The 11,098-nt window shown below is 34.3% G+C and overlaps 1 protein-coding gene across 1 annotated transcript; it reads right to left on the minus strand.

Moving 5' to 3' along the window:
* Positions 1–7,661: 7,661 nt before the first annotated feature.
* Positions 7,662–10,329, minus strand: LOC111398440. Its single transcript, XM_023025339.1, has one exon. It carries the CDS (start codon positions 10,065–10,067, stop codon positions 7,800–7,802), a length of 2,268 nt encoding a protein of 755 aa, XP_022881107.1. The 5' UTR covers positions 10,068–10,329; the 3' UTR covers positions 7,662–7,799.
* Positions 10,330–11,098: the final 769 nt, after the last annotated feature.

Raw genomic sequence — 11,098 nt, forward strand, 5'->3', positions numbered from 1 at the left:
AAAGTATCTTATCTCGCTAAATAAAATGAACTATTGAACAAAATATGAATGCACGTGCCCAAAATCTTTTCAAAACTCTAGTGAATAATGGTTGCAAAATGGCTTATTGTCTTCTAGTTCTCAAAAGTACCATCTTTCTCTCTTACGTGTGTATAAATCTTGGTGTGGTGAAATATGAACCATTGTATAATATTTATAGTAATAAAAAGTGGTTGAGTTATAATAGAAAACATGTACCTATTGGATAAAACCTAGTTTAGATATTTGAATTATATTTTAATAACAAATTCATAGTTATTCAAATAGGATACTAGCTATCACATCAAATTCGAAATAGGTTAATATTAAACTAAAAATAAAACTAAAATTCAATACCCACCTCACACGTTTTTGGAAAGAGAAAATGAATTGATTTATAACTTATATAAAATTCCATTGATCCTATTTTCTTTCAATTGGGTCTAACTTAATGTGTTCATAGCCAAAATAACTTTTTCTCGAGTCAAAGACTTCTAATTAATTACGATCTATAAAATGAGTCTAATATTGATTTATTAAATATCGCTTTATCAATATCTAATTATTTGGAACGAATAAAACAGAAATTTAAAAACATTTTTCATTTAGTCCTCAACTTTAAAAAATGTAATTATATAACATGTAAAATAAATAAATTTTATTCTAAAATTTTCAGGTTGCTAAAATATACCATCCTTAAGAGAATTTCATCCTCGAAATTCCCTGCGTTCTGGTCTTCTGTGACCTGTACTTGTGCTAAAGTAAAAAATCTAGCCTTTCCCTTCTTTTCTGGCTCGTCATTCTTCTTTGAAAGGTCCTCTTTGCAGTTTTTGAAAATATATCATGTTTTACCGCATCTATAGCACACATGCTTCCCGTACAGAAATTCACCTCTATGCATTTTGTTGCACTTTGGACAAGGTGAAACTTGTCCAAAACTTAATTCGAAGTTAGCTTTCTTGTTGTGTCCTTTTTCTTTCTCTTCGTTGGATCCATTCCATTTCATCTTTCCTGAAGGCTTGACCTTTGCTGGTGAGTTTGACCAATTTCCAACCTATTTGAGATTGCTTAGGCAGTCTGCAATACTCGGCTATAGGTGGTGAATTAGTGGGATGCCAGTATTTCACCAATCTTAAGACGCAATCCCAGTTTGAACCTTCTTACTTTTTTTTGCTTCAGTGTCCACTAGGTATGGTGCATACCTTGAGAGTTGTTCGAATTTTCTCGCATAATCCTCAAACTTCATTTTTCCCTGTTTAAATTGAAGGAATTCTATCTCCTTTTGATCTCTCAGAGCTTGGAAGAAGTATTTTCCCATCACTTCGTCCTTAAATTGTGTCCACGTCAGAGCACGTTGTTGTGCTTCTGTTCTAGTGCAAGATGCTGACTCCCACCAGTGGCCTGCAACGTCAATCAGCATGAATTCTGCATATAACACATTTTGAGCATCAATGCAAGATAGATGTTTGAAGATTCGCTCCATTCCACTTATCCATTCTTCGGCTGCTAGTGGGTCTGTCTTGCCATCAAAAGTTCGAGGTTTGTAGAAACGTGATAGTTCCACAATTGAGCTGATGTTGTTAGTGTTTATACCATGGGGGCTAGCCTGTGCTTGTTGCCTATCCAAATCTTGTACCGCCCTTAGTAAATCCCTGATGATCATAGCTTGATTTTGTTGTGTCTCGACATTTTCTTAAAACAAATAAAATTTTAATTTAGGAATATTTGATAAAATAACCTAATATTATTAATAATCTTCGTAATAACAAAGAACTTTAAAAATATAAATTTCTAAATCCTTACATATAGTAATGTGCTCTTCATCATCAAATAAATAAACAATTAAACTTTTCCTAAGTAAATAAATAACACTTATTTCTAATCCCTGCGAGTCCTAAAAAAAATCTTCTTTTTATGGCATCTCATCATCCGAAGTAATACATGACTCTGGCTCGAAATCTGCAACCAAATCAACTAAATTTTGTGGTTGGATTTCTTGCTCAGGGTCTTTCGGCTCTAGTTCGATATCTTCCTCTAGGTCTTCTTCCGGCCGCTCCTCCGAATCCTCCTCTGGCTATAGTTCGAGTTTAGGCTCGATTTCGGGCGCTGGTGCTTGTTGTTTGTGATTTCATAAAATTATGCTATCTGCGTAGTATCCTTTAAAATTAATCTTATCCCAATCTCCTTCCAAATATAACCCATAATCCATATCCCTCAAGAAGAAAGCCACGTCTCTCCATTGAGGTCGCATAGTACTTATAAGGTGGTATATTGAGAGGACTGTCCCCTCATTATATCCGAATGATCTTGCTCACTCCCACTTAGAAAGGAAATCTTCCATATGTTCAATAAAAGTTCGCTCCCATCTTACTTCATAATTTATGTAGTTCTCAATGGCCATTTCAGCACACTGGAGGTATGTTGGGCTATTCCTAGTCATCCTAATCGCGTGACAAGTATAATCTAAATTATGCTTAATCTTGCATTATCAATATTATTTTATTCTCAGTGCATAAAAGATATTATAGTAAAATATGAAAAAAAATGACAAATAAATTATGCGAGGTAAGCATGCTTATACATTTCATAACATAAAGCAAAATGCATTATGCTATAAATATGTCATTATATTTCATACCTAGGATCAACTGGAAAGTGGTCAAGTAGTGAGCGTAATGTGCCAAGTATTCTTATAACATTATTTGTTTAATATAAAAAAAAATTCATTATCCTACATTTTTTTTAAAATCACTTCGATTTTAATTTTTTTTTGGTCGAAATATTGTTTTTCGCCTCTTCGATTTGAATAATGCGCAATTAAAAGGCTTCCAGATGAGGAAGGGTCACAGATGAATCGTTTAAATCTCAAGCTCTTCTTAGTCAATTTAGGTCTTTTTGACAAAGCCCTTCAATTTTGTAACTATGCAAATCAACAAAACTCAAATGATAAGTCTAACGTGAAATTTCTTAAAATATCAATTTTTCAAAGGTCCATTTTTAAAACATCCCCAAAAGTTAAAGTTAAAACACATAAAAATTTATCACATGTGAAATTTAAACCATACGCATGAAACTGTAACAATTTAAATTCTAAACTACTATTACTTGAAATCAATTTAAACAATCATTTATTATTCAAAATAAAGAAACAAATGCATAAAAATAAATGGATATTGATGTGAATGGTAATTTCCAAACTACTACAAAATGAGACAAAAATCTATAACAAAATTGCAATATTCAAAGTATGTCCTATCACATTTAAAATCTTATAACTCTTTGTCATGTCATGTAAAATTAGATTTTTTTTAAATATCTTTACTGTTCATGTCAACAGTAACTGAACTGTTACTGTTCACATGACATTGTTCCAAAAAAAAATTTCTTTTTTTCCAAAACTTTTTTTTAAATATCTTACTGTTCACGTGAACATTACGATACTATTCACGTGAACTGTTCTAAATTATTTTTTTTCAAAAAATAGTCTACAGAAAAGTCAAACCACCCTTTGATACTAAGCTATAATGCTCCAAATTTTTATAACATCGGAGCATTACAAAAAATTCATTTTTTCTTTAATTTGGCATAGCAAAAGATCAAAATAAATTTTTTTTATAAATAATAACTGCGGCATTCATAAATTTAAAGTAAACGTAGCAATCGTATCTGAAAAATAACAATAAACATATCTTAAAATAAGTCAACAAATAATCATGAAGGCTGAAAAATTTATTCTTTGATCCTATGATCCTCTTGATAGCTCACATCACTGCCCTACCATAAATCCAATCGATTCGAACTAATCCGTAAAAAATTGTAAGAGTGGGTATTCGAAAACACCCAGTAAGATACATGCAATTTTCATATACAAATATATAACAATAAAAATTACACTTCATACCATTCTGATCTTATGAAGTATATTGGTGACTAAGCGATACACACATCTTAGGTTCTCTCATAATCCCGTAAGATTTCATTTCTCTTAAAAAAATGAATGTTTATTGACAATCCATGCATGTTTAATTGAATATAAAAGTATAAGGAAACGAAATATTTGTACATAAAGTATCTTACCTCGTTAAATAAAATGAACTATTGAACAAAATATGAATGCACGTGCCCAAAATCTTTTCAAAGCTCTAGTGAATAATGGTTGCAAAATGACTTCTTGTCTTCTAGTTCCCAAAAGTACTCTCTCTCTCTCTCTCTCTCTCTCTCTCTCTCTCTCTCTCTCGTGTATAAATTTTGGTGTGGTGAAATATAAACCATTATATATAGTAATAAAAAGTGGTTGAGTTATAATATAAAACATGTATCCTATTGGATAAAATCTAGTTTAGATATTTGAATTATATTTTAATAACAAATTCATAATTATTCAAATAGGATACTAGCTATCAAATCAAATTCAAAATAGGTTAATATTAAACTAAAAATAAAATAACAATTCAATACCTACCTCACACGTTTTTGGAGAGAGAAAATGAATTGATTTATAATTTATATAAAATTCTATTGATCCTATTATCTTTCAATTGGGTCTAACTTAATGTTTTCTTATCCAAAATAACCTTTTCTCGAGTCTAAAACTTCTAATTAATTACAACCTATAAAATGAATCTTATATTGATATATTAATATAGCTCTATCAATATCTAATTATTTGGAACGAATAAAATAGAAATTTAAAAATATTTTTCATTTTAGTCCTCAACTTTAAAAAACATAATTATATAACATGTAAAATAAATAAATTTTATTCTAAAATTTTTGTGTTGCTACAGGTACCCTTTTTTTTTTTGATAGGTTGGTACCCTTCTTCATCTCTTGAGGTTTTCTCTTATTTCTAAGAACTGTTTGGAATTTCTTAACAAAATAAGATATCTCATCATCCCTAAGGGTCTTCGTATCAGTAGACTCATACGCTTCATCCTTGACAGTATTCATGGCTATAGACTTATTTTTCTTCGGTTGAGATATGGTGAGTTTATAGGTTTGGAAGATCCTAGAAGTTCCTCTTTCTTAATTGTATCTAAATCATTGCTCTCTTCAGTCGCAGTAATCTTGGTTCTAACCTCTCAGGTAAAGATCTAAGAATTTTTCAAACAATTTTAGGCTCAAGAATTTTCTCACCTAGGTTGAACCTAGAGTTCATTATGTCATTTAACTTCGCATAGAATTCATCAAACAATTCATTATCCTTCATTCTAGTTTCTTCAAATCTAGTGGTTAAAATCTGCAGCTTGGAGTTCTTTACAATTTTGGTTCTCTCGTGTATGGTCTCTAAAATATTGAAAACTTCTTTTCCGATTTCAACATTGATACTCTCCTAAACTCTTTGACGAACACAGCAATAAATAGGATATGAAGCCCTTTACTATTCCAGTTGCATTTAGCTAGTTCATCCTTGGTCCAAGGTAAAATGCTCGTGTGGGTAACTACACCTAAAACAGTCGAAGGGACGGTCTAACCATTTTGTACACTAACCAAATCCACACAACTGGAGACCTAAGAAAGGCTATCATTTTAACCTTCCAATATGTATAATTGCTTTCGCCAAAAAATCGAGGCACGGAAAGAAACTGACCCATCTAGATTAATTTAGGGTCAGGAATTGTATTGACGCTTTGATAGTACTTGAAATAAAGAAGTTCTACCCAACTAACACTAGAGAGGATGAATAAGGCTTATGCGAAATTTAAATTAATCAATTAATAAAAGCAACAAGTCACAGTTATTAATTAATCTAGATGAATTCACATGCACGACTATCTTTATTGAATTAACACAGTTAATAAATTGCTAAAAATAAATAACTCCAAAAAATGTTGACGAAGAAAATCCCTCGTGGGTTAAAAACTCCATCCTCAAACCAGTAAGAATTCGCTATAAATGAATCAACTAATAATACTATCAGACTTGACTAACTCTTGTAATTTCTGATGTCCTGACTGTAATTACCAAAGCCCTTTTGGATTATGTGCTCCTGTATCAACTCTCAGCCTTTTGAGTTCGTCTATCTCATGTAGATCACCGAAAACTCCTCATTCTCCTTCAATTGGAACTCCAGTCACATTCCTTGAGTTTCAGAACTTTGACAGATTATGTGGAATAATGTATTTTGGTATTTTAGATTGCGTGAATTTGATGTTTTTTAATGATAAGACTAAATTAATAGAGGATTGAGCTGTTTATATAATGTGTATGAAGTGATTTCTTGTTTAACTCAATGTTTAACGCACACGATTTCAAAAGTGAGGCGTGGGTATATATAATATGGAAGTTTTGGGTAGTATGAGACAAATATAACTCGACAAACAGAAAATAGGGTTTATTGGGAAACACTATCGCTCGAACGAGAGCCAAAAGATAGGCGAGCAACAGGTACTCCACTCGAGTGATAGGAAGGCAGCGGGTTAGCAATGTTACTGTTTTGGACCCTCAAACAACAGCTTGGCAGTAGGGTAGCATAAATCCGGTAACTTTTTCTTTTGTTCCATGGACGATCCCAATAACTTATAACTCATCTATACAACCTACCATTTGACTCTTTGACTTTTTAAAACTCTTTTACGACTATGTTTTTGTCTAAAGATTGCCAACACCTCTAAAACCTAAAACTGGTCAAAAAGAGGATATAGCATATATCCAATGGGAAGTTCTGTTTAAAAACCTGTAGGCATTTTATGTTTCTTTGGTTGACTACAAAATAGGAGGTAAAGAATGTTGGATGGTATTGGGTCTCTCTCACCCCCAAAGTTAGCTTAAGAGGTGACACTTTTCCTCCCACTATAAACTAAATACTAACTCCATCCACAACCGATGTGGGACAATCTTAACAATTTTCCCCTTACGCATCGGGCTTTATGAGAGACCAAACACATCTCCCCCACACGTCGGGCCCTGCGGGGAGACCAAATTTGTCTTTCCCTGACACAAACCCATATCTCCGTGATTGTTGGGCGGAGATTTGTTGATAAACCGGGCTCTCATACCAGTGTTTGGGGGTATTAGACCTTTCCCACCCTCAAAAACTAGCTCAAAAGGTGAGACTTTCCCTTCCATTTATAAATTAAATAACAACCTTATCCACAACCTACGTGGAGCAATCTCAACAAAGAAAACATATAGTTACTAAAATATAGTGTTCTGTCAATTGAGTTTGACACTTGTTTTCTTGTATATGAAATAAAATACACTAAGAAATGAATATTACCATTATCATCACCTATTAGGATCAAATTTAGAAGTTGATATTCAGAATGATCTTTTCCTCCAGGCATCTCATCCCACTCAAATTGCTTATTTTTCCAAGAATTGGTATCTATGCGTATCTCGTTTTATACTATTTTTTGCTAAAATTTTATATTCTAGTCAGGCTTGATTTGTTTCAGCAAGCTGCAGTTTCTTGTCTCAGATTCAGTTTTTATAGTTACCTGCCATTATGTTTCAAAGTTTATGCACTCCAATTGCTCGTGCATATTGAGTAGTATGGACAGGAAAATACCAATATCATCCTTCCTGATCTTTTTAATTTTATTCGCTTATGGAATTGCTTGGGATATGGTCAATTGTCTAGTTTATCTAAGTTATTTTTCTGTCATTCCCTTGTTTTATTTTTGGCACTGAACAGTCTGAACTTGCATATATAAATACAGCGCTGTATTTCTGCTGAAAAAGCTATAAAAATACAAGATATATACATTTAGAAGTAAGTTTGTACTACATATCAAAACGTGCGCCTGCATTTTTTGTTCCAAAATTACATGTTCTACTTCTTAGTCAATGTTCAGATACAAATCAGACGAACTACTTAATTCCAAATCACAATTTCCAGAAGAGGGCTCGCCACACAGATGATCTTTCTTTCTGCTCAGTGCACGCCAGTCATCAATGCAAGCCATTTGATCTGGATCTGATGTTGGAAGTGGTTGCCCGTAAAGAATTTCCAAGATCTTCTCTGTTTTACCCAGTAGTAGAATAGCGTTGCGTACACTTTGCTCTCTTTCTTCAATGGTGCTGTGATGGCATTTCTGGGATATTATGCGTGGTAAGTTGGTAAGACAAGCCCCTATTACATCCGCGATCATCCCAGAAAGTATTTCAAACATTTTATTACTGCATTCACTCTCTTTGTCAACAAGATTTAGCAGAAGTGTTTGACATGTTCTGTACATTGAATTGGTGGCCAAAACCTTGATCGGCCATCTGGAAGGACCGTCTCTTAAACAACTTATTGCGTCAATCTTTCTCAACTCCATGAATCTGTGTTTTGCTGAATCAGAGAGCTCTGAAATTACCTCTCCTGAACTCTTGCCTTCAATTCCCATTTCACGAAGTTCCAAATCCAACCACCTGTAATGGAGATCAACTCCAACCCACACAATTTCTGCTGCTTGCCTGCTATTTAACGTGTCTCTTTTTGTGTCCAGGTTGTTTTCTATGACCCTAATGTACTCCAGGCCTTGGTGTACGCTGTGTATCAACTCCTTCACTAAATGAAAGTTGCTGTGGCCTATTGCAACTGCAATGCTTGTTAATGTCACCACAGGAAGAGCCCAACAGTTAGGAGGTTCTTCAGAGTCCAGCGAAGAAACCTGGTCGCTGTCAAATTTCTTCACACCCTCAAATCCACGCGTAGAATTCAGTTTCTCCAAAAGTTGTATGAGGTACTTTGGCTGCTTCTTTTTCCCCATTCTGATCCAACAACCAGTGGTATCCCTGTCATTTTCTGTCACCATGTCAATCAATTCTTCCTCTCCCTCAAGATGCAAAACAAAATTTCTAAGTTCCAGCTTTGGACAGGCATTTGAGTCTGATTTTACCTCAAAATTTAAAACCGTATTGCTGCATTTAACTAAGCTGATAAATTTGTTGCTGTACTGGCTGACGATCAGCAACCGGCTCATAAACAATATTGAAACAAGCCTGACAGACTTGCTCAGTAATACCATTGCTTTCTGAATCCAAATGCATAGATTCAAGACCTTGTTCTTTGTGATGTGCACAAGTTTTCTCCCTTGCCGGCCGAAGATTCTATAATTTAGTGGGCAGTCTCTCCACCTGTATAGTATCCGTATCCAATAGTTTTCCACTGCAAATTCGGATTTGTAGGTCTTCTTGTGTCTCTTCGGGCACCTGAATTTTATGGCTATGAACCATCTAGATGCCGGGGCGAGGGTACCTACTCCTACTGCTATAGCTTGAGTTACAAGAATTAAAGTAGCTGACCATTTGTAATCCGACTCCCCATCACAAAACTTAAAGCACCAGGGCGTCAAGTAATTGCGAAGCATGGCTTCTGCTAGAATCATGGCGCTCAGGAGGCAGAATGCACCTGAAGCTGTGCACGTTGCTAAGCGCCCCATCACGAATTGCGGGTTGCAAGTATTGGCCATCATCCAGTATCTCGTCAAATCATCTCTGAGTTTCTCAGGTACGCGTGGATTTACATTGCTATCACATTCTTCGATTGCTAGTTTATATTTCTTCCTATATTTCAAATCAAAGTAAGACTTTGTTGACGGAATTGTTAGAGCCGAAGAAACCGTGATTGAAAACAAAATCACCATAAGAAACATGATGATGGCATGCTCTTTCCAAAACACATAAATTACCCCGGTACCTAATTGGATCCCAATGTTGACAATGACAGTAACGACAAGAATTCCCAAAGCCACAACATTCATCATCATTTCTTGATCTCCCATAGTACCTAAAGAAGGCAGAAAATTACCTATTGCTGTACAGATAAAGGTGGTACTGCTGAGTTTCGCAAGCTGGTCGTTTGGGCGAGGCATGGACGTATTCAAGTCAACCGCGAGTTTGATTGCCACGCCGATAAGAGTGAGGGTCATGGCATTGAGAGCGAAGAATTTGCACGGGAACCAGAACTTTCTATAGCGAATTCCACGAAAGGCATCAAGAGCCATGGCCAAAGCACATGCTGCAGAGGCTGCAGCCACATAGATTCCAATCCAAGGCATCGGCTTGTTGAATTTCGAGTCATCCAAGGTTCCATTGATGCTGCAACCAATCTTGCCCATATTTTTTTTCTTCCCAGATCTCTCTTCAGTTGCTACTGAATTGGAGGACTCACTTTTTCCTGATCCAAAGTTTGGATGCAATATAAAGTAGAAATTATGTAAATTTTGGTGGGGTGGTTGATACTTTACTTTTCATCTTGAAAAAGTCAAGTAAATTGAGACGGCGCAATTGATGCTAGAATAATCAGTATTATTTGAGTGGAGTGCAGTGGATGAAAAAGATGACACAGTTGAGATTGACATGAATAAACTCTCTCTCTCTCTCTCTCTCTCTCTCTCTCTCTTATTTGAGGGCTAATATTTTGACAAATTACTATATTAACTCTGGTATTATATGGTGGACAAGATTAGCTTGGGCAAGCCAAATGATGATTTCAATGTGGGACCCACACTAATGTATTGAACGATAAAGCCGGAGCCATGCCCTATTCTATTCAACTGGTAAAATATTTTTCCTTTGGGAATGTCATTCATGGTTGACTTTACTTGCTTATAATTTTTGTATTTATTTGTGTGTATATATCTTGCTTACGATAGATTGTAACTACATGATAGGATGGTTGCTATAAACGTGGCAAACCAAGGACCTCACCGTCATGATTATGACACAAATACAACTTATACAAACCCATCAAGATATTCTTAGTAAATTGTAACGTACTAGTATGCTAATGAGTAACGAAAAATACATGAAAATGGCGCAAATAAAGAGGTTATTTTTCCAAACTAGCATTTGACCATTTCAACCAATTAAAGTACCTAAAATACCTCTCCTTATAAATATTACATACAAATCACTATAATATAGAAATCTTCCATTCTAGTCTTTAAAATTAATCATTACTTGAATTTAGATAGATTGTTTATATAGATTTTTTTATTTATTTATCTGATTGATTTGTTTTTTGTTCGCTTAAAGTAGCACCCCAAATTAATTGGTATCAAAGTCATAGAGATCATGGAAATTAAAATAAGTAAAATAAATAATTATTGAAATTAAGTAAAATAAATATATATATATATATATATAT

The sequence above is a fragment of the Olea europaea genome, chromosome 8 (assembly GCF_002742605.1).
Source record: "Olea europaea var. sylvestris chromosome 8, O_europaea_v1, whole genome shotgun sequence".
NCBI classification, from domain to species: domain Eukaryota; kingdom Viridiplantae; phylum Streptophyta; class Magnoliopsida; order Lamiales; family Oleaceae; genus Olea; species Olea europaea.

Bases quoted from the DNA above. Each gene is read 5' to 3' on its own strand.
- LOC111398440 (XM_023025339.1), bottom strand. From the start codon at position 10,067: ATGGGCAAGATTGGTTGCAGCATCAATGGAACCTTGGATGACTCGAAA.